General features: G+C 36.9%; 1 protein-coding gene across 6 annotated transcripts in view; it reads left to right on the top strand.

Annotated features, from left to right (window-relative positions):
- TRAPPC9 (trafficking protein particle complex subunit 9) overlaps window positions 1–22,059 on the top strand; it is a 468,771-nt gene that overhangs the window by 55,095 nt on the left and 391,617 nt on the right. For all 6 annotated transcript variants that reach the window (XM_048049625.2, XM_048049614.2, XM_013193341.3 and 3 more), the window contains 4 exons: window positions 7,517–7,643; window positions 9,316–9,448; window positions 12,977–13,140; window positions 20,010–20,162. In XM_048049625.2, coding sequence (XP_047905582.1) covers window positions 7,517–7,643; window positions 9,316–9,448; window positions 12,977–13,140; window positions 20,010–20,162 — 577 coding nt within the window. The remainder of the gene's footprint in view (window positions 1–7,516; window positions 7,644–9,315; window positions 9,449–12,976; window positions 13,141–20,009; window positions 20,163–22,059) is intronic.

Raw genomic sequence — 22,059 nt, 5'->3', positions numbered from 1 at the left:
AGCATTTAAGGTTGGAAGGTTCAAGCCCAAGCTCTCTGCTACGTGATGCAACTGTATGATATTGTTTTTGTGGACTGCTTGCAGTGTATACGAAACCAAGTGGATTGTTTTTTACCCCCTTTATGCCAATTAACAGGAGTTTTTTCATTGTTATCCATTTAAAGGTTAAAACTCCTTTAACTGCTAAACCAGATTAATCTCCAGTCAGTCCTAATGCAGTGTTAGCCATTATGTTAAATATTTTCACCTTTTCTCCAATCTTTAATATTGCATTAAGAAAGAAATCCTGTCTCACAGAGCCCATTGTTCTGTTGGGCTAAGTGAGTTAGGGTATATTTATTTGTTCTTTTTTTAATTATTATTATTATTAACAGGTCTCCTGCAGTGGCTAGTCAAACAATTTGACCTAAATTACTGGTAATATGCCATACATAAGATATTTTCTTCCACAGGAAACAAACACACCCAAAGGTTGTAGTTACAGTATAATAAAATTAATTCCTGGACACTAACACACTTGGTTCCATCAGCAGCATTTTATCTAACACAGAAGTATTCCAGATTGTTAGGAATGAAAAAATAACTGTAAAGCTGTGCGTCACAAAGGACTCCACGTGGAAACCAATTTAAGAGCATTTTGATTTATAGTCTAATTTATCTTGTGTAAGTAATGATGTAATTATATATTTCATTTTTTTGGGATAATTTCTTAATGAGGAAATATCTTGTGAGTGGTTGCATACCCTTAAGAACGTGGAATACAGTTATGTATAAGGGTGTGCGCTCCATCCATTCAGTGAGCAAATTAATTGTAGTAGCATGACTCCTTCTTTTTTCCTGTTAGGATGATAGTTATGTTTTGAATTAATACTGAATTTCAGTTTTATTGGTAAGGATGAGAGGAAGGAGGCAAGCAGACTGGACGTTTAATAGAAACGACTAACGTAATTCTTCAGTCAGTGATCTATAAATGGAGTGCTTTGAGATATTCTGCTGTGCACTGGTGTCATCTCACCGGGGAGAGAATGTGGGATCTCCATCTCCTAAATCTGAGTGGCCAGGAGAGTGAAAAACCTGCATGGACGTGAAAGTTGGCACCATTTTGAGCAGTGGGTTGGACACGAGGACCTCCAGCATCTCCTTCCAGCCTAACTTGCTCTGATTCTCTGATCTCATCTGTGGGTTTTCTAGAGTGTGGGAATAATTGTTACTTTATCACAAGCATGAAATCTTTTGTTTTAATTTTAATAATTCAGGGTGTTTAATATTTTAAAGTATTTTATTTTATTATTAGTTATTTATTATCAATGTGTACTTACGCCTCATGCCTCCTTTTTGTCTTTTTTCATGTCACATTCTTTCCCATTATTTAACCTCAGAATCGTTTGCATTTTGAGTGTATCCTTTTTTGTCATTTAATGTCAGTTTTAGCTCGTCTGTCCCACAGCTTTTTTCCTTCGGACTCAGCACCTTACTCGTGCAGTATGACTGCTCATTCAACCTTGTTTCCAATGCCTGGAAGTCCTTTGAGTTCTCCATCACATCCTTTGGTCTTTCCCTTTATCATGGCTCACCATCAAAACGAAACTGTCTTGAAATCTATAGTCTCACTCCTTTTTTCTAATTTTCCCTTTCTGTCAACTGTCAATTTAGTATCTTTTGTTCTTCTAGCTTACTTGCTGCATGTTATATAAACCATGGAAGCATTGATCCAAACTTTTTATCGGGATACTTTTCCTTGTGACATCAGGTAAACAACTTAGTATTGGATACAGCACAAGTTGTGAAGGAGCATGATTCCCCATTGAAAGGCTTCTCTAGTTTTTTTCGTTATTTGAAGTATGAATGTAAAGTACATTTAGTTTATGAGACTGTGGAGGCATAACTTGGATCAGTATTATTCAGATGAAGCCCCGTGAAGTTGGAAAAGTTGATTTTTTTGTGTTTTTTTTCTTCAAAACTATTTGCCCATCTATCTTGTTCTTGCTGTTTATCCCCGACATGCATATTCATGATTTGGGAATCTATTTAGATACCTATTTTTCATATTTTTCATATGTGTCCCATTTCTTCTTTCTTTCCTGTCTTCTGTATCCCGGTCTTCTTTTGGTTTAAAATGTTTAAGCATGGAATATAGAGGTGGTTAGGTCCAACAACTGCATATTTCAGTCAGTAATGCAAAGTAGGAGAGATCAAAGGGATGATCAGAGGCAGTGTTTTTGTAAAACTTAGCAGGTACCTTAAATCAACATTGTGAGAGACAAAAATGAGCCTAATTTCCTTTGTCAGCAGTAGATTAGACAGAAAATTTTTTGCCGTCCTTGTGGTCTAACCCAAGTCAAGAGTAGATTTGATGTTCAGCTCTAAATAAGTATATACGCCACTTTACTTTTTTCTGGGAATATCGATTTCTGTTTAGACTTGTTCAGGTACGTGAATGGTAGCCTTTATCTCTCGTACAGTTACCGAGCCCTTTTTCTATCCAGGAAAAAAATGACCTTTGGATTTCAGACCTTCAAATAAAAACCCACAAAACCAAGCTGGGAGATCTCTAGTGTGTTTACTTCGTATCTTGGAAAAAAATGTTTAAAGCAGTGTGAAGTGTTTTAAGTCCTATAAGATTTTAACTACTTTTTCCTCTTTGTTTCTCAAGTTTCATTTTAAAAACAAATGTGCTGTCTTCACAGGCTGAGGACTGTTGTGGGAGTGTTATTTATTCAGTGAAAGCATCTTTTTATGTACTTTCTGTAGAAAATCTAGCCTTCTTACAACCACCATTGATACATACAGAGCAGTATAAGCTGTATTTTAGTAAGTCAGTATTGACAAACTAAAAAATACTGCCACAACACATAGGGTTAATGTAATTTAGAGTATTTAAAGCTCATAGCCCAAAAAGAAAGTCTTTATTCTGTAGGTCTCATTCTGTTTGGAGCATTTCAAGACAATTTAAGTATTTTGCTTAATGACAGTATGGGAATAGCTTTTGCTTTTTAATTTCTAAACTTCAAAACTATGGTATTACCAAGAACACTTTCTATGTTGATGTTTAAAAATAACGTCTAAAATTTTTATCAATCTCTATGTATAGTCAGTCCCTGAATTTAGCTCATGATCATTCAAAATATTTCCATGAACTGCTCTTCAGAGGGTTCATATCTTTGTACTCTCGAGAGAATATTTACTTACTGATAGGTTACGTGTCATTGAAGCTGTATTGGGCAAGAAAATACACAGAAAAGGTTGGTGGAAGAAGGGTAAAAATGGTTGTGGTTGAAAATTTGTAGGTCTGCTTAAAACAGTCTCGCTAGAAATACTGGGAGAAACTTCCTTTTAAATAAATATTTGGCAATTTTTGTGTAAAGTACTTGACAATGTTGTATAAAGTATGTTCAATGAGAAAACTTAAGTTTGGCAGTGGTACTTGGGGGAAAAAAACAGTGATTACGTATCAGGTTTGGTAAGTAAAGCACTAAAAAGGCACTTACATACTCATAATGTTTTAACAGCATCCCCAAAAGCTACCATTTGCATACAAGTTGTTTTGTTTCTTTGAAACTAAATCTAGTTTGGAAGTGATTGAAAGGCAGGGTGTAGTAATAGCATGCGTATATCCTCTCTACGACAGTTTAGGTAGTTTTATAGGAATACAAGGAAATAAAAACCTTTTTTCTGATTCATATATTCCCTGGAGGAAGTCTTGCATACAGATACATTTTTTCTATTTGGTCAAAAAGAACAGTGATTACTAAATATTATTACTGAGATAAGGTACACGACTCTAGGGAAAAGAAATCTGACACTTGCTTCCTTTTTCTTTTTCTTTTCTTCTTTCTCTGCGTCAGATACCTTTAGGTAAAGGGTATAACAGCACTTCAGCCTTGGTTTCATTGTCTCTGTTAATTTATTTTTTTTTTAGGCACCAGAGGGCAATGTTGGGCAAATATTGCTGAATCCAGCATGTAGCAGAACTGGAAATGTCTTTCAGACATTCTAGATACGTCACTGTCATGTAAAATTTATTTGTGTGGGTCGAGTTTTAAGAATAATTATCTTGATTTCAGTTTATGCCTGGAACACCGAAGACTTGTTGAGGTTTATATTGCATTTTTTTTTCATTTAATGAACTTTTATGCTTTCTTGATATCTTTATTCTTAAAAGCTTGAAGTTTCACTGGAGAGTAAAACTCTCAGAATGAGAGAATTGAATTAACGATGTTTTCTCCTTCATGTGTTAATGGACTTGAGGCTCTTTAATTTTTAGCCCAGGAATAGTCTTTGCTTAGTGCAGATGTTTTGGCATTTCCATTGCTTTTGTTCTCTAAAAATCTCTTCATTTTCATGTGTTTTTTTTGTTGTTAAACAACAGATTGAGAATGCATTTGTAATACATTATAAGAAAAATATATCGTGCTGAGCACTTCCTTTGCGTTATTGGTTATCCTGTGATCAACGTGGATAACATCAAAATTTTCCCCCTTTTTTCCCCCCATGGTTTCAATTTCTCCGTGCCTCAGCCAGAAAGGCAATTAGCTTCCCTTTCCCCCTCGGCCCAGTGAAAACTGGGCTAATTAGGACCCTGTCTTAATGAGAAGCTTCCTGTATTTCGGAAAAGGGACTGGGCCATAGTTTTGCAATGGTGTTGTAGCGTCTTAGTGTTTATATGCATTTGGGGACATAGCCAGGAGTGGAAGAATGCTTTTCTTTATTTTTTTGTATTATTATTATTATTATTATTATTATTAAACTTGTATTAATTGTGCAAGGTAGGTTCTGTGTAGTCATTAGGAGAAGGACTGAAGTGGGAAGGCTGCTGAGGCACTGCATTAAGTTACCTAATCCCCTCCTAGAAAGTCCCAGTGAAGGAAATTCCAAAATACCCTGGACAAAAATGACAGGTTAATGAGGAGTTGGCTCTGCCTCAGAGCAGGGAGATGGATTAGGGAATAGCGAGGGGGCCCTGCCTCGTCTGTTTTATTTACTACAGCTGATACTAGACAAGACATTGGAGGGTTTTTTAATAATTGATTTTTTAGGATTTTAAGTCCCTGGATGAGAGTATTTAGTTGAGGTGAATCCTAAATAATTCCTCCGTATTTGAATATTTGGCCAAGCGATAGTTCAGTGCTTTGGAGACTGAAATAATTTTTAAAATCCTTTTGTACCTGTTGTAAAGGTGAGTTCTGGAGTGTGTAGGGGTCACCTTTGTGTTGCAAGATTTGCTTCACTCAAAGCAAAAGCAGAATGATTATCATGAAGGGTGAGCCTTAGTGTAAAGTGTAAATGTTCACCCCTCTTCTGGGGTCTGAATCCCTCTGCAAGGATTCCTTCAATCAGTTATGTTGCAACATATCTAAAATCAATTTGTATTGACTGGTTATTGCAACTCTTATTTTATAAGCTTTATTATGAAATAGTGTAAAGAATACAGCAGAAAGGACTGCAAGTAAGGCCTGGTTACGTTCCTAGCTACATAACAGCACCCTTTTGGAAAGCAGCGCTCACTCCTACGCTGATGAGGTGGGAATCACAAAGCATCGATGCTCTGCTAGACCGGCTGACGAAAGCGTAGCGAGACAGAATTTGATTTATGAGTTTTTTTTTGTGGGGATTGTTTCTTAGGACATAATTCTATATGAGAAACTAGGGGAAAACTAAAATTCAGTAGAAATGAGGGTTCAACAGTATTTTCTTATAGCTCAAGTGAAATGATTAAATTGTGTGCAGTATCAGAGAAGGATACGGTTCTCTGAAGAACCTTTCCACAAAGCAAGGACAGCTTGGTTTGGAATAAACTTTGTCCCACCAATGTATCGTCCACAAAGAAGTAATCGCTGGAACGAAGGATTTAAGCTTTTGGGTATATTAGGCAGTGTGTGAATCTTGGTTACTTGAGATGTTGAATGAAAATAAATAATAATTGCCAAATCTGTTCAGCATGCTTTCTTAGGCTTTTAGTGTGTTGACAGCTTCACTGTTAAGAATCTTAATTGCAAAGCTCTTCTTTAGCTTAACATAGTACATACGTTACATATGCACATTACATAATTGATAGTTCATTTTCACATTTTTTTTAGTTAATTGATAGTTAATTTTTCACATGGCACACTGTCTTCTGAGGAGGGAAGACATTCTGATAACAGGTTTTGGTTGAGTTCAGTTTTTCGTTACTGGCTGGTTGGTTTTAGTCATTGTCCAGGAATTTGTCGACGAAGTGGTGGCGGTTAGTCCCCGTGCAAATCAGGTCATCGAGGGCTAAAAGCAACAGGTCAAGACTCAGTCATTGGCTGGGTAATTCAGGTCGTGCCATTTTCATTTCCTTAAGGACGTGCTGTAGGAGTAGCAATTAGGATAATTTCAAACTGAGAATGAGAAACAGAAGAGTGCTAGTCTGCCTTTTACAGCAGCTGTGAGCTGCAGAGGTACGCCATTCAAAAACCTATTGAACGAGAAAGTAGGCAGTCAGATGTTTTCAAAGGAAAGCAATGCCAGTGCTCTGGCACCGTGCAGGTGACATTGCTGCTTCTTAACCTCCTTGTTTAGTCTGCAGTCTCTGTGTTTTTCTGTCTGAAAGTGTAATTTTTTCCTCTGTCTTCACAAAACTAGCATCTACCTCTTATATAGACTCTTGACTTCCTATGAAGCATCTTAATGGAGTTGAAGTTTAATCTAGTTGTACTTACAGCATTAATAGTTGGATATCATCACTTTTAATTAATAAATATATAGAAGCAGCCAGTGGCTTAGACTCCTGTGTTTTACAGCAATATTTATATTACTTCTAAGTGCATACTGTGCTCAAGCATCTTAAACTTGTTAACTGAGCTTAAAAAAAGCAATTAATTTACTCAGGAAAGTAATGCTGTGGTTCTTAGCACATTAAATAATTTTTTTTTTTTTTGGTTGTACTTCTTATTTTGTCCCGTGTTTTAATTTTAAGGGTGCTCAGAGATTTCTCCATCATCAGAGAGTCTAGCTGCAGGCACCTAGGCTTGATAGGTGGTCAACTGAAAGAGGTGACATTCACCTTATTCCAACTCCTAATTTAGACTTTTAGGTTAGTTAATAAAACTAGACCTGCTCTATTATCTGTAAATACTCCATTTGTTTCCTCCATATAGATAAGTCCTTTCTGGACAGGAACTTTAATTAAAGCTAAGCAAGCTATTGATGGTTGATTTCCACTGTCCAAAATGTATGTTGTGCAGGTGCAATTAAGTGTAGTTAAAAAACAAAAGCAAAACGCCTTGCAGATAATATCGGTTGTTCTTTTTACTTACTATTTCTATTTCATGTATTTTTCCCACCTCAGAAAAATCCTGAAACACATTCATTTCTCTATTGAAGACAAATGTTGCAGTAATACTTGAAGCATACTTAAGTCACTGGAACTTTAAACCAAAGTAACTGCTATGAGCAAATGTGAATAAACCATAAATGTTTGGGTGATATAACGCAAGAGATTGTAAGTGTATATTATAAATGGATTTATCTGTGTAATATGACTTTTTTTCAGGGTCTCTTGACTACAGGAGTAGAATTTGAATCTCTTCCTGCAGCCCTTTCTCTACCTGCGGAGTCTGGTCTCTATCCGGTAACTCTCGTTGGTGTTCCTCAAACCACTGGACAGATCACTGTCAATGGTAAGGGATGCATTTCATCACTCTCTTACTAGCAAAACAATACTTTATGTCTCTGTGAATTACATGTTTTTCTGGCCCACTTTAAATCGGTGTGCTTTATATATTTGCTACTCTGAATTCTCCTCAGTATGTAAAACAAACAAAAAGTCCCAAACAAACAGAGCTGTTTAATACACTAGACTTCATTAAAACCACAGCCCGTGATGCTGAAAATTCACTTGGTTGCGACAGCAGCAGTGAACACATGTTTTCAGTATCTCCAATATGAGAGGAAAAAGATAATGAACTCAAACTCCACCTTATTAATGTTTTCATTGGAAAGCTTCTGAGAAAAATGACGAACTTTTTCATGAGAATGCAGAAGATAATCTTGCAGCTCATTTTTCTTAATCGTGTTCATGTAAGATTACAGAAATTTTTGCAGATTGTTTGTGGAGAAACAATTTAGCTGATGTGTGTAGTCTGTTGCACTCGAGATGTCATTTCATTAATAAGCATAAAGAGAATTGTGTTCATAGTAAGTGGAGAGAATTAAACAACTTTTTTTAGAAGACCAGCAGATCAGTCTCCTAGAAAAGGAGGAGATGATAGATTCAGAAAGCAGTAGTACTGAATCATATTAACAACATGCAATTTTAGGTACATGCTGCTGGAATATAGAATTTCAGGAAAAGAACTGTTTTAGTAAAATCAAACACCAAAAGGAGATGTATTTGAACTTGAAGAAACTCTGTTCTCACTGTGTTTTCTGCTCATAAAAAGATTCTTCATTTCTGTTTTTTTTTTTTTTCCCCTTCAGAAACTATTTCAGTAAATACAGAATACCATCAAAGCATCGAGGAACATTTGTGCTATAGTTGTCTGTTTTTAGTTTCACATGCTAAAAATGTATTGCAAGTAGAGGAGTTGATTTCTGTATTTGGCCGTTACTTGGGTGTCAATGAATTAAATTTGCCTTCAGATACAAGTTGTATATATTGCTTGGCACGGAATTGGTGTTGAGGTATTTGCCTACTAAATCAAACTTTTAGAGGATGACCTGTGGACTCGTATGGCAGGGGCGTACATATATACATATTCAATAATGTATACGTACCTGCAGTCTTTTATGGCACCTGTATACATAGGTAGATATTCAAAATTTTTTTTAAATCATTTGCTTTGGGATTTTTTTAATAGCCTCTGGATACTGTCGATACTCTTTGCTATCTTTTTTTTTTTTTTTTTTTTTGAAGAAATAAGGGACTCAACATATGTTGAAGGGTAGCAGGTTTATGTGCAGCGGTGGATTAGGTGATATGGTATTGTGAAATGTTGGTCTTTTTCATACAACTTGTAACCTTGATCTTTTAAAGGATTCTACAGAATTTAACACAGTGCATAGTAGAAATTATGGAGTCTACTTTTTTATAGTTTTATATGTCGTAGATCCAAAGGCATAGATGCGTGTTGTTTGTATGATGTCATTTATTTTAAAAATGTATTATCTATGGGATATGAAAATCTTTTTTTAATATACATTTTGTGTCTTGAGAAGATTCTTCTGTAGAGAAGGTGGTCTTTTGCGTAGCAGAAACACTGGCAAGATCTAACTAGTAAGGTTAATGTATTAGACATCTCAGAAAATAAAAAAAAAACTTGTGCAATATTTGTGTTTTCTTCCAAAAATCAGGTTACCATACGTCAGTTTTTGGAGTCTTCAGTGATTGCCTTCTGGACAATCTGCCAGGAGTGAAGACCAATGGCTGTACAGTTGAAGTCATTCCAGCTTTGCCAAGGCTGCAGATCAGTACCTCCCTTCCAAGGTGAGAAATTTAATAAAATCAGGATTTTATTTGGTTATATGTTAGTGTTCATAAATGTTTATAAAATGTTGAAGTAAAGAGGTAACCCATAGATTAATGTAAGTTGGAAGGGGGAGATCAGCTGTTCTAGGACTTTGGTTGAAGCAGGACCATCTTTGACAAGTGATACGTCTTTAATGTTAGACCAGGCTGCTCAGGGCATTATCTAGTTGACTGACCACACTCAGAAAAAGTTCCCTCTACCCTTCTCTTTTTCAAAATGAAACAAACAGCCTTCGAACCTGTCCTATGTCACATTAGCCTCCTAATCATTTTGATCTCCCTCTTCTGGACTTCCTCCAACGTGTCAATATTTCTGTTGTATGGGGAAGCTCCAAACTAGATACCATACTACAAAAACAACATGTTTAAGAGGTACAGGAAGAATTAAAATAACTTCGTTATACACTCACCAAACTTGTCACAATTGTTACATGAGGGCTAAGTGTTTTTTGGGGCGGGTTGTTGAGCATTTATTTGGGTGAAGAATGGGACTGACTAATTCCATGTCTTTAGAGAAAGCTTGTAAGACACCAATTCAATTCATCTTTTGGAACTTTTCCAGGTTCAAGAGCATCCATGTTCCATTTTGCAAGTAGTTATAAAATACAGAGTTTTGGTTTTCTTTTTAATATTCCTTTTAGCTATGGACCAGCAAACAGCCTTTTGTTTACTTACGTACTTCTTTTGTTACTATGTTATTCAATATGGCTTAGCAATAAAAAAGGAACCGGTTTGGTTCTGATATTTCCATAATGAATTCTACGTTTCTAATGTGGAATAGCCTGTCTTGATGGCATTGTATTGCAAAGATATAAAAGAAATATCCTGGTGAAGACAGCAAACTAATAAAACACTATAGTTCAGTTGCATGTTGGTAAATTGTCTACAAAAATTCTGCTAGATAGGGAGTCTGGGTGGTTTTAGCTGTAATCAAAATTAGTATTGGGTAGCCAAAGTTATGAATATATTAAAGAATATGATGAGTTTGAAATACAGAGGGAATTGCAAATATTCTTAAATGAGCATAATATCTGCTCTTTTTGGATATATGTTCTGCTGATAATGTGGAACAGTAACGAGATTTGCTTTGTATATTGGTGTATGTTTTCCTTTTCATTGGTGTTAAATTTGCTCTTGGTTTCTCCAAATGCTTTAGTTTCAGTACTCAGTCTCAGTTCCTGTGACATCCTGGGAATTCAGATGCACTTCTGGCTACCTTTCAGTATGCCAGAGAGGCCCCTGATTACCATCACTTATTCCTTCTCCTGGCCTCTATGATATCTGTAAATTGACTCCTGCAACTCCTGTCAACTCTGTTTTATCCTTTGGATCCTCTGGAGAATGATGTACTTTTAAAAGACGTGGTAAAGAAATGACAGAGAGAATACTCCTAATTTACAGGCAGCAGGATTAAACCTGAGTAATTTCTCTTCTTGCATCTTTACAATTTGTTTTGCATTTATGTTTACAAGCCCTCTTCATAGGCTTGCCAAGCTGGTGAGAAGGGCTTTAAACAAGAGTTGCTGCAGGAGGGGAACCTGAATCCATCCCCCTCCTCCCAGTTTGATGCCAGTGTCAGTGGTAGGTGTCCAGAGCCTAGAGAAAGGTCATGGGTCAGCAGGAGAGCACCTGAAGAGCGGCCCAAAGGCATTCCAGGCATTAATGCAGCTTTGTGAGAGGCCCAACTCAAATGCCTTAATGGAAGAACCTGTGTTAAAGCAAAAGATGTGCAAGCTGAATTAGCTGGATTTTGGTTTCATATGTACACTTGTACAGTAATTGAGTAGCCGTTATTTTGCTTTGTTAGTATGCAATTCCTACTTTTGTCTGAGTATGAGGAGGAAAAGAAACTAAGAAATTCTCGTTTTTATTTTCCTCCATTGCCACTCCAGATGCCCAAACTTCAGAGTGCTGCAGTGATAGCGATATATGTCTGTAGCATTTAAATGATCAAAAAATGTGTTTTTTGTTGTCAAAGCTGCATTCTGAAAGACTAAAATCTGCTGTGTTGCTTTTCTGTGGAGGCTGTTTATCTTGAATAAGGGAAAAATAGGGTATGAAGGAAGGATAGCAGAAATACTTGCCAAAAGAAGTTACTGACCGTGGGTTTACCAACAAATTTATCAGTCATTAATCTCGATAGCTTTTGCCCTCGTGTCCTTGATCCCTTCTGACCACTTTGCATTAGCGTGAAAAATGCAGTCAGAAACTGAACCTCTGCCCATCTGTCTTGTTCTGCAGTGCTCCTTCCCTCATTCATGTTCTAAAGAGTTCATTTATATTCACTATTTCACCTTTCGCTGAGTAAATTTCTTCCAGGATCCACTCCCATGAGGTTTGTGCTTCCTGCTGTCCACTAGAACTGCACTCTGCCAGCTCCCATATTACCTCTTCCTAGCAAAGTTCAAGGTTACTGCTCAATTCTGCTTTACCCATGTGTTGTCACAGCACTGTGAAATGTCTCCTATTTCGGCTGGTTTGCCACATTTGTTATTTTAAAATGGAATTTTTGATACTCGTGGAGATAAATTCTCATCCTTCTGAAGCTTTAGATATCTGTGCATTTTCTCTAGCACATATAATTGTGTAAAATAATTTTTGTTTGTATCATCTCTAAGTTATTTGTATGATATATTTTGCTGTTGAGTATATCTTACCTCATACTTCTGATACTGTTTATGATCCCTTAAGTAACCAGTTTCTATGGGCAATCCGCTGCTTAAAGCAGTCAGTGCTACTTAACTTCATCAAAGGTGTTTCCATCTTCATATTGCACATGGGTAGTATGTTGGCGAAGTTTGGGAATGCTTAACAATGTAAGATAATGTATCCTCCCTTGTAAGTATAAAGGTTTCATCTCAGCTGAGGAATCTTCCTGGTTTATGGTTTTATTCTCATTTTGTAATTCTGATGGGCTGATCAGAAAGAGGTATGAACTTCAGGATCCTGCAGAGGAATTTCACCCTGGTATCTCCTATGTAGCATTCAACTTATTCTCCTTATTTATTTTTTTACATTTTTATTTTACATTCAGCTCTTGATACTCATTAGTATTCAAGCCTAGTGTTCAAACTCTTGGTAGATCAGATGTCACTTTTTTCAAGTTTGCTCTTTCTGATGACCTGCTATTAGTTTTTTGCCCTGTTCCCTTCCTTATGATTTTTACAACAATTTTTTAACAAGCTTTCAGTCAGGAATATGTATCTCACATTGTTTGAAATCTGACTTGTATTATGCATAACAGTAACGTTTGTCCCCAATGGTTGTTAAAAATGATCCTTGCTAAACTTAGAACGGAAAATTATGTCAAATATCTGCAGGATTTCAGAGGAGCGGTTTCTGAATCTTCAAAGAATCTTATATTCTGTTGAGGATTTATTGGATCTTCAAGATTCCATTGAAATCTTCGATAGAATATAATAACTTGGACAAGTTTTTACCATGTTTATTGTAATATTATGTTTTCATGTTTGTCACTTTTTGTAGGTCTGCTCATACACTTCAGCCTTCTTCAGGGGATGAAATCTCCACGAATGTATCTGTCCAGCTTTACAATGGAGAGACGCAACAGCTTATCATTAAGTTAGAAAACATTGGAACAGAACCATTGGAGACCCTGGAGGTCACATCGAAAACAGTCAACACGAAGGGTATGTGTGCTGGTTTATATTTGGAAATAATCATTGCTTGTTCTTAGATAAAAGGGGGTCTAGTTGTGGTATATTTATTTTAGGTCAGTTTAAAGTAAATATCATAATCCCCGCCAAAGAACTGGAATCATTCAGTTTGATTTTTTTGTAGAAACATAAAAATGAAAGAGAAAGAAAGAATATGCAGAAAGAAAGTGAAGGAAATTGTAGTACCATCTGTGTGGCAAGGGATCGCCTGCTTTTTTGGACATCTAGGTTTCCTCTTTAAGTTCAATGGAAAGCAAAATAAAATAAAGAAAAAGCAAAACATCCTGAAGCAAAAAAAAATAAAAAATGGCATGAATCATGGGTTTGAATTACTTTCTCCTTAGATATAAGTACAGTGATTAGTTAATTAAATAAATTGCCATTAGCAGTAATGTTCTGCTCCTTGAAAGAGTGGAAGTAAATAAGCCTACTTGTAGCTTACTCAGTAATCAATAAGAAAAAGTGGGATAAAACACTAAAAAAAACACAACACCACAGCAATAGATGAAATGAGGTATTACGAATTAAAAGGTGGAATGGAAGGTACAAAAGAAATAAAGTACATCTCCTGCTTTCACTTACTTCTCCTAAAATGCTCTGTACCTATTAATATTTAATAACTAGTCTGATAGGCGAATCTCACTTTTTCATGATGTGTTTTATTGTTTTTGGTTTTTCCTCTGGGGAAAAAACATTTCATCACTATCAAAATGATGTTAACAGAAGAACTGCAGATGACAAGCAAGATAATCTTTACTTACAACAGAAATATCTTACTTGATTGTAGATCTTATTGTCAGTGCCAGAATATTAAAATGGAATGTGATTTTTACTCTTTTCAGTATTCAGGTTCGTAATTTTTTTTTTTTCAATAGAATATCTTTTTCTCTGTAATCTGAGAGAAGAGGAGTTGCCAATCATCTAAGAATAGATTTTCTATCAGAGCCTTGTTACCAAGAATAATTTTAAAAGCTGAAGTGAGAGGACTTACTGTTCTCATTTCAGTAATTCCAAGGTGCTCCCACTGTGCTAGGTGCTCTTTGTATGTTTTGGAAAGACCAAGTGCAGCACGTGTATTATATGATGGAGTTGTACTGAAATGTACTCATTGTTGGAATATATGGGCCTCTGAATCAAAGGTGTTGAGCAGACTCTCGGTATATAACATTACGTGGTTAAAATAGGTCAAAATTAAAAAAAAATAGACTTGTCAACATTAAAACCTTCATAACATCACTGTTAGAACGTTTGTTAAAAACTGAGGTGAAAAGGGGAAAAGTTGATGCGTTCAGCTGTGAGTTTTTACCCTGTTTCCTTACCTTCTGTTTCTAGGGCCACAACTTTTATAAAAATGATCACTGCTGTAAAGAGCCGCCATTCTCATTTTTTGGTGCAGTAGACAGGACGGAATTAGCTGTTGCAGTGCAACAACCAGACCTCCTTTTCCTTGTCTGCTGCAGCTGGTCACTTTTCCTGGGGAAGCCCTCTTCTCTGGCATTATTTCTAATGGTGTCTTAGTAATGAGGAGCTCTGGGGATCATATTTTCAAACTTGCTTCCTTCTGATTTCCTCCGTTTCTTTCAGCTGCATCTCTTTGACTTCCCCTCTCTAGCCCTTGGATTAAATGAGAAGAAGTTACAGCTCTCCCTGTGCAGTTCATAAAGGTCATCATAGGGTTTTCGAGTCCTTTAGCAGCCACGCGTTCTGGAACAGATCCTGAGGCAAATCAGCAAGAGGGACTTGTCATACCGCCACAACGAACGTGTCTGTCATTTCTTTTAATGTCTCATTGTACCAGTCTCGTCTACCAGGCTGTGGTATCTCTAAGTTGGACATCACACGCATCCCATCAAGGTCAACCGTGTGTCACCTCACGTTGTCCCTCACCATGTCAGATGGTCCGATACTTTTTTAGAATGATGACGTGCGAGGGGTTGCCTTTCCATCCTCCATCTCCAGCCAGCTCTTGTCAGAGCCTACGTTGTGTCTGAGTTAGGGGGGTTCACTCTGAAAGCTTTGATAACTCAACTATTTAGTCCAAGCAGGGGTAAATGTGACCTTGATGTGTTTTTGAGGCTTGAAGCATTGAGAGGAGCGTGCCAGCCGTTCTTACAAGAATCGTAGGCTGTAGTAGTGAGCACCGGCTGCACGCACCGAATGAACCTGGATGATGAAGCAACAAATCCTCATTGGTCTTTCTTAGAAGTGATTGACCTCTGGAATTTAAACATAGAGAAATAAATTTACCTGTCTGGCTCTATTCTTTTCACTGTCTTTGAAAGCATCTGCTTGTGGTCTCAGGTGTTTAACCGTGCTAGACCACAAATGAGAAATCTACTCCGAGGATCAGGTTTTAAGAACTGTGAGTATCCTAGAATAGATCTATTTACCTTTTCCCAACCAAAACTGCAAAGTTTTTTGGATCTAGAGTTGGGCTATGGTCCTTGGAGAGCTGTGAATGGACACAGGCTTTCCACCAGTTAGTGCAAACGTCATTGCCAGGGAAGGAGAATGAGTGTTGGTAGTCCAGCCCCACTCATATCTGCCAGGGTTTTACTATCAGGATTTCTCAGCTCAGGTCTCTTCCTTTCTGCCCGCACTAGCTGACACAGATATTCAGGACTTTGTATGATTCTTACTAATAACTCTTTTTCTCCACTCATAGGATGAATGTCAAATGGTTCATGATTTTACAGCAAGTTTCGTCACCTTTTAAGGATACTTGTTAATAGCTCGGAAGAAGCTCTGCAAGATACATTTGCATTGTAAAGAATATAGCAACTCCTGCAAATCTATTTCTGTCTGCTAGGTCCGAGTTCAAAATATTCTATTACTATCTCCTCAGTTTGAAAGGAGATGTTTTCCTCCAGTCTTAAAGGAAAATTAATTAACAGTGTTGGTTCTCTGCCTATGAGTGCATGAACTATTAGTATTTTTAACCCTGTAATTCTAATTTAAACACTCCACAGTTCCACATTTTCATAAAAAACAGCAACTGATGCTGGTTACTCTGCAGTGGTAAATACACAACTTCAATTTTTACTAGAATTTCAGGTTAATGTGTACGAATGCCAATGTCAATGCATTTCGAACTGCTAGTTGCTTTGGGGTCCTGTGTATTCTGATGGGGATATATCCCTCAACTGGTGAGGCATCAAGAAGCAGAGGTGCAGATTACCATAAAAGTCTGAAGAGTTTTGTTGCCTTGAAACAAAGATTTTTATCTTCAGGTGTCCGATCCTGCTTGTATTCAGTGTACCTTTGTGCACCCTGAATTCGTATCAGAGGTATGGAGCGCTTGTCTGACTCTTCTGTGCTAGCCGGTAAATGCTTTTGCATTTCCATTTCCTCTCAGCAGCTCAGCTTGAGGAGCAGCAGTTGTTTTGGTTGTGCTTTACCCAGACTTCACCTTTCAGCTCTAGTCTGTTAGTTTTTTTCTTTGTACTTTGTTTTTCCTTTTTGTCCTTTAAACCTTTTCTTCGTCTGTTGCAAGTATTTTAATTAAATTGTCTGTGATGTAGTTAGGGACTCAATGGACCTCCGGGCTGAACTATATATTTTTATTCTGCCTTTTTTTTTTTTTAATGAGTGTTTGTCAGGAATCCACAACTGTTCTCCACAATTCCACGTACACTTTGATGCTTTAAGTTACTTGCAATTTCAAGGCTGTCTGCAGATCCTAAGGGTACAGTTAGTAGGGTTCAGTGCCCCCACCCACCTCCTTCTACCACGGAAAGACAGACAAAGGCGTAAGAATTTAAGAAACGCCCTAGTAGGGCTGATGGTCCAGCTAGCCAAGAATTCACAGGACTTTAGGAGATGCTGCTTAGAGAGAGAGCATGCAAGTCTGGCCATGGTTGTGTTTCTGTTGTGCTTGCTCAGTATCCTTAGTTGCCCTACATCCCAAGGAACATCAGAGATGATCCTTTTTTTAGTAGCCCATTATGGACTTGTCCATTAAGTTGTCTAATCACATTTTGAAGCCTCCTGTACTGCCTGCCTCTGTGGATTGGCATTTTATGGTTTTGTTAACTGGTTATAAGCAAATTATTTTGATAGAAATATTAGCAATCCTGATACAGGGTTTTTTAAATATAGCACTGTGAACTTGTGGTGGTTGTAAGGTAAAAGCAGATAGATTATGACTCCTCGCAATGGCTTTAATATCCACTCAAATGTAGATGCCTCCACCCAAAGTTAAATCATTTCAGTAAGGAATTTTATAGACATGTTTGTCTGAAAAGAGTTATGGCAAAAAAACAGAATTGCCTGGGGGCTTAAGTTTGGAAAGAATTGAATCTCGAAAGACTTACAGTTGTATGGAGTTTGTGTAAAGTGCTAACATGGAATTGCTTCTACAGATCTTCAAATCAAAAGAACTTAGAGTGAACCCAAAATTAGATTGTGGGTGAACTGTTTTATGATATTTTTTATGATTTTAGTGATTTAGTCTCTAGTTAAAAGGTAAAACACGTCATTAATTTATCCTCTCTACTAGAAGTTGCTTGCAAATTCAGTTGTTTGTTAAAGGCACATTTTGGACTCTAGAAACAACTGAATGCATGCCCCACACCAAGAATCTTTACTACTCAGCTGAAAGGTCTGAATCCCCATGCAATAGTATAATTCATTGTAATAGTGACTGCTAAACAAGGTAAAGAAAACAATATTGAACTATAAACAATGATATCTAAGTATTAACTTGATTTTTCTCTGCAGTTAAACTTTCAGCTCGAGCATTCAGACTTTGTCTTATAATTACAAATGTTAAATTAGAGAGGATCTGTTGGGTACCTTAATACCTGCAGGGGCTGTTCTCACTCGGAAAGTCTTTTCAGTCTAATATCTTCAGATAAATCTCCTCCTTAATGAAAATACATTTTGGAAACAATTTGTTCATTACACTAGAGATACACCGAAGTGCTTGGGATACGTCATTCTGCTTTGCTTACATAGGGGAAAAACATCCCTGTAGCACATGATGGTTTTACTTCTTTGAAAAGGGGGATAGAGGTCGCTCTACTTGTTAAACTTCTTGAAAATAAAATCAGAACGATGGTATGGTTACAACTAAATCATTAGATGAGGTGGAGGTGACTTTAAGGAAACAATTATTAGCAGAATTTTTTATTTTTTACCTTGTTGTTCTTATAGAGTAGTCTATAATATGGATTTGATGTGGAAAGAGAGAAGATCATTATCTCAAGCAAACCAACTATTGAAGTTGCCGTTAATGGAAAATATTTTTCTTCTAGATGCAGTTATTTCCGGACAAATTAATAATCTTTTGACTGGAATTGTAATTACTTTTCTTGCTAGATCCTTAATGCTAGGCTGTAGCTTATTGAGGCGGCCTTTTCCCACCCTGGTTTCTTGAAGATGAGTCTTAGAGGATGGTTTTGGAGAGGCTCTGAAGTGCTGACACCCTAATGTGCTGTTAGATATAGTAAGCTGGTATGAAGCAGAGGTGAGCTCTGTGCCTTTCTGTGGTCCCCGTGTTACCCAAAGCAGCACTCCAGTTGTTTTTAAATGAGCCTTTAGAAGAATTCTTCAGCGTACGTTGCAATGGTACGCGTTGCTACGAATTGATAAATACCTCTTTAGGATGCTCCCAATCGAACCATCATATTCATGTATTAATAGGCTTTTTTTTTGCAGTGCTTGTCATTGCATGGTCTTGCAAATGTCAATGAGGTTTTGGACGCGGTGGGTTGATCTCCGCTGGCAGCTGAGCCCCCACCCAGTCACTCACCTGCTCCCTCCTGCTGCTGCTACAGGATGGGGGAGAGAATTGCAGGGGCAAACCGGGAAACTCTTGGCTTGGGATATTGTTTAATTAGAGAAGGAAAGAGGAAGGAAAAACAGGTGATGCAAAGGCAATCTCAACCTGCAACTGTGTTATTGTACCGTTCCAGTATTTAGGAGCCTTTTCTGTCATTCTTAAAAAAATAATAAAAAAAAAAATCCCCTACACAAACTTCATAGAATAGCATGCATTGCTTTTGCTGAAGGCACTTAAAAGTCCATGACTATTTTTTGGCATACCGTGGAGCTTGAAATGGCACAACTTTACTCACCCCTCTTTCCGAAGTGGATTTGACTTCTGCTCTTCTTTCATTCAAAATGGATCTTTGGATGTTACTGGAGCACTAAGGAGGCTGCAGAACTGGTTAATGGACCTCAATCTATTGATAAGCAATAAATAATATATTTTTTCCTTGTATTATCCCTTCTGGCACTTCAGGCCTAGGACAGAGGAGCTAATAATGACATATGCTGTATCTCATGTAGACCATTGGTAAATCATTTCTCAGATACATATGTTTTAAGGCAGGCTGTGCCTGCCTGGCAGCATCCTTAAGGTTTAGGTCTTGTGTACTTTATGTTTTTCAGTTTTGAGAAAGGACTTTTTTTTATAAATAACTGAAAGCCAGTGATCTTCCTAGTCTTCTCTATTGCTTGTTAAGTAATTGTATAATGATGTCACGGGTTCTTCAGAATGGTAACTGGTTTATTTTGGTGCAATATTTTGATGTGTTCTTGAGTATTCAAATTGTATATTTAATACTGCCTATTGTCCAATCTATATATTTTTTCTTGTTATTGTTCTTCACCTAAGTTTTTATTTTCAGCTCTGTGATCTACATGCTTTCAGGCCAATCTCAGTAATCTCTCTGATGTCTTTCTAGTGTTATATTCACTTTTGATGCCTTAATTCTAAATATTTTAGAATTTAAACAGAAGATGGCAAATCAGTTAATACTCTGTACAACAGTTATAAAATAAAACGTTCTTAGTACGGTGGTTATGCTAAGGAAATATTGGCTTCTTTTTTAATACAGAGAAGCTGTATGGCGACTTCTTGAGTTGGAAGCTAGAAGATACTCTCTCCCAGTTTCCTCTAAAACCTGGGAAGATTGCAACTTTTACTGTAAACATCAAAGTGAAGCTGGACTTTTCATGCCAAGAAAACCTTCTGCAAGATCTCAATGACGGTGAGTTCTTAATTTCTTCTTGCTTAAAAGGATTCTGTGAACTTCTGAGAAGCACTTACCCAGTTGTCGTGCTGTTCTTTTTATCATACTGTATGTGATGAGGCTACATGTTTTCATATTTGTGTCTTGTAATGCAAAGGCAACTCTTTAGTGAGGTGTATGGATTCAAGACTGAATTTTTGTGGCAATCAGTGACAGTTTGACCAAACTTTTCTCATCGTGAGACATTATCTTGCTGTCTTTTTAAATCTTTCTTGACAGGGATTGTTCTTGATGTCTCTTTGTATCCTTACCTTAAGAAAATAAAGAAAAATGGAGTTTGGAAACATCAGGCTTTAGAGAGAAATGATCATCAAGTTGATTATTTCTTTATCTGAGCTTGTGGAATTGTTTATAATGGCTGACTGCAGCTTTGCCAGAAGTGACGTACTATAATGTAGGGCATAATCCCTTTAATATTTATATTTTAGAGAAAGTCTGCTTAAACTCATAGCTTCTTTTGAATCGAAAACAAACAAAAACAAAAAAAAACCACAAAACAATGTTTGCTTGTATTAGAATTATCCACAATTACAAGTACCAGATACTTGTAATAAGGATTTCCTCTTTATGATGAACACAAAGTCTTACTGGAGTAATTGCTATTCTCTGTATTTTTTCAATTGCCTGATATATTTACACTAATTGAATTAACTTGCCAACACAAGATATTCCTGTATTTTAAAGATAACCATATCATAATTATTATTTGGACTCTTTCCCGGGATTCACTTGCAGGTGTGCATTATTGGTGTAATTAAAATACAAATATTTTCAAAATAGAAAAAAAAGAACAAGAAGGTATGTATAGCTTACTTGAGGCTGAAGGGTGGTGGGGATTGGTCTATTCTCCCACGTGCCTGGTGACAGGACGAGGGGGAATGGGCTAAAGTTGCGCCAGGGGAGGTTTAGGTTGGATAGTAGGAACAACTTCTTTACCGAAAGGGTTGTTAGGCATTGGGATGGGCTGCCCAGGGAGGTGGTTGAGTCACCGTCCCTGGAGGTCTTTAAAAGCCATTTAGATTTAGAGCTTAGTGATATGGTCTGGTGGAGGACTTGTTAGTGTTAGGTCAGAGGTTGGACTGGGTGATCTTGGAGGTCTCTTCCAACCCAGATGATTCCGTGATTCTGTGAAGGCAAAAGGGACTGAATTCTGAGTTACCTTGCAGATGCATTTAGACAGACATTTTATTGTGTTAATAAAGTTTAAAAGACTTCTTTCCTTTTAAAATTCCCTGGTGTAAAATGCATAAGTTAAAAAACAAAACAAAACAACAAAAAACACACAAAAAATTAGGACTTATCAACACTATGGGTTTTGTGCAGTAACAATAAGATTTACTTTGTACGACTCAGTTTTTTAATTATTTTTATGCTAAGGCTTTTGAAATGGTGAAGAAAATGGTATAGGCCAGTTCATTCAAAATTTTAACTGAACTTCAGAAACTTCGGTTTTATTTGTATTTGTCCTTCTAGCTGACATTAATAGGAAAGAAATCTGAGTCATGGAGATGAGAAGCAACTTGATCAATGTAATCAATATAATTTGAAAAATAATTCTGAAAGTCAGTATCTTAAAAAGTAGACGTTATGCTCTTTAGTGCCAGTTCTGTTATTTCTCATTATTTTTGTAACTCTCAGAAAAAGAAAAATCTGCCATTGACCCGATCTCCAAAATCTTTAAAGGCGCTGCAAAGCTACATGTTCCCAGCAGTTTTTTAGGTGAAATAATGTACAAATAAAATATACTGTAGAAGGAGAGGGTAACATGCTTTCTTCTTGTTACTGACATCAAACAGTTGTGGAACAGTGGATTTGGGCGTCTTTTTTTTTAGGAAAAAAAAAAAGTATCTAACTT

The sequence above is a fragment of the Anser cygnoides genome, chromosome 2 (genome assembly GCF_040182565.1).
Source record: "Anser cygnoides isolate HZ-2024a breed goose chromosome 2, Taihu_goose_T2T_genome, whole genome shotgun sequence".
Classification (NCBI taxonomy): domain Eukaryota; kingdom Metazoa; phylum Chordata; class Aves; order Anseriformes; family Anatidae; genus Anser; species Anser cygnoides.
This window is presented reverse-complemented; position numbering and strand designations above follow the sequence as displayed.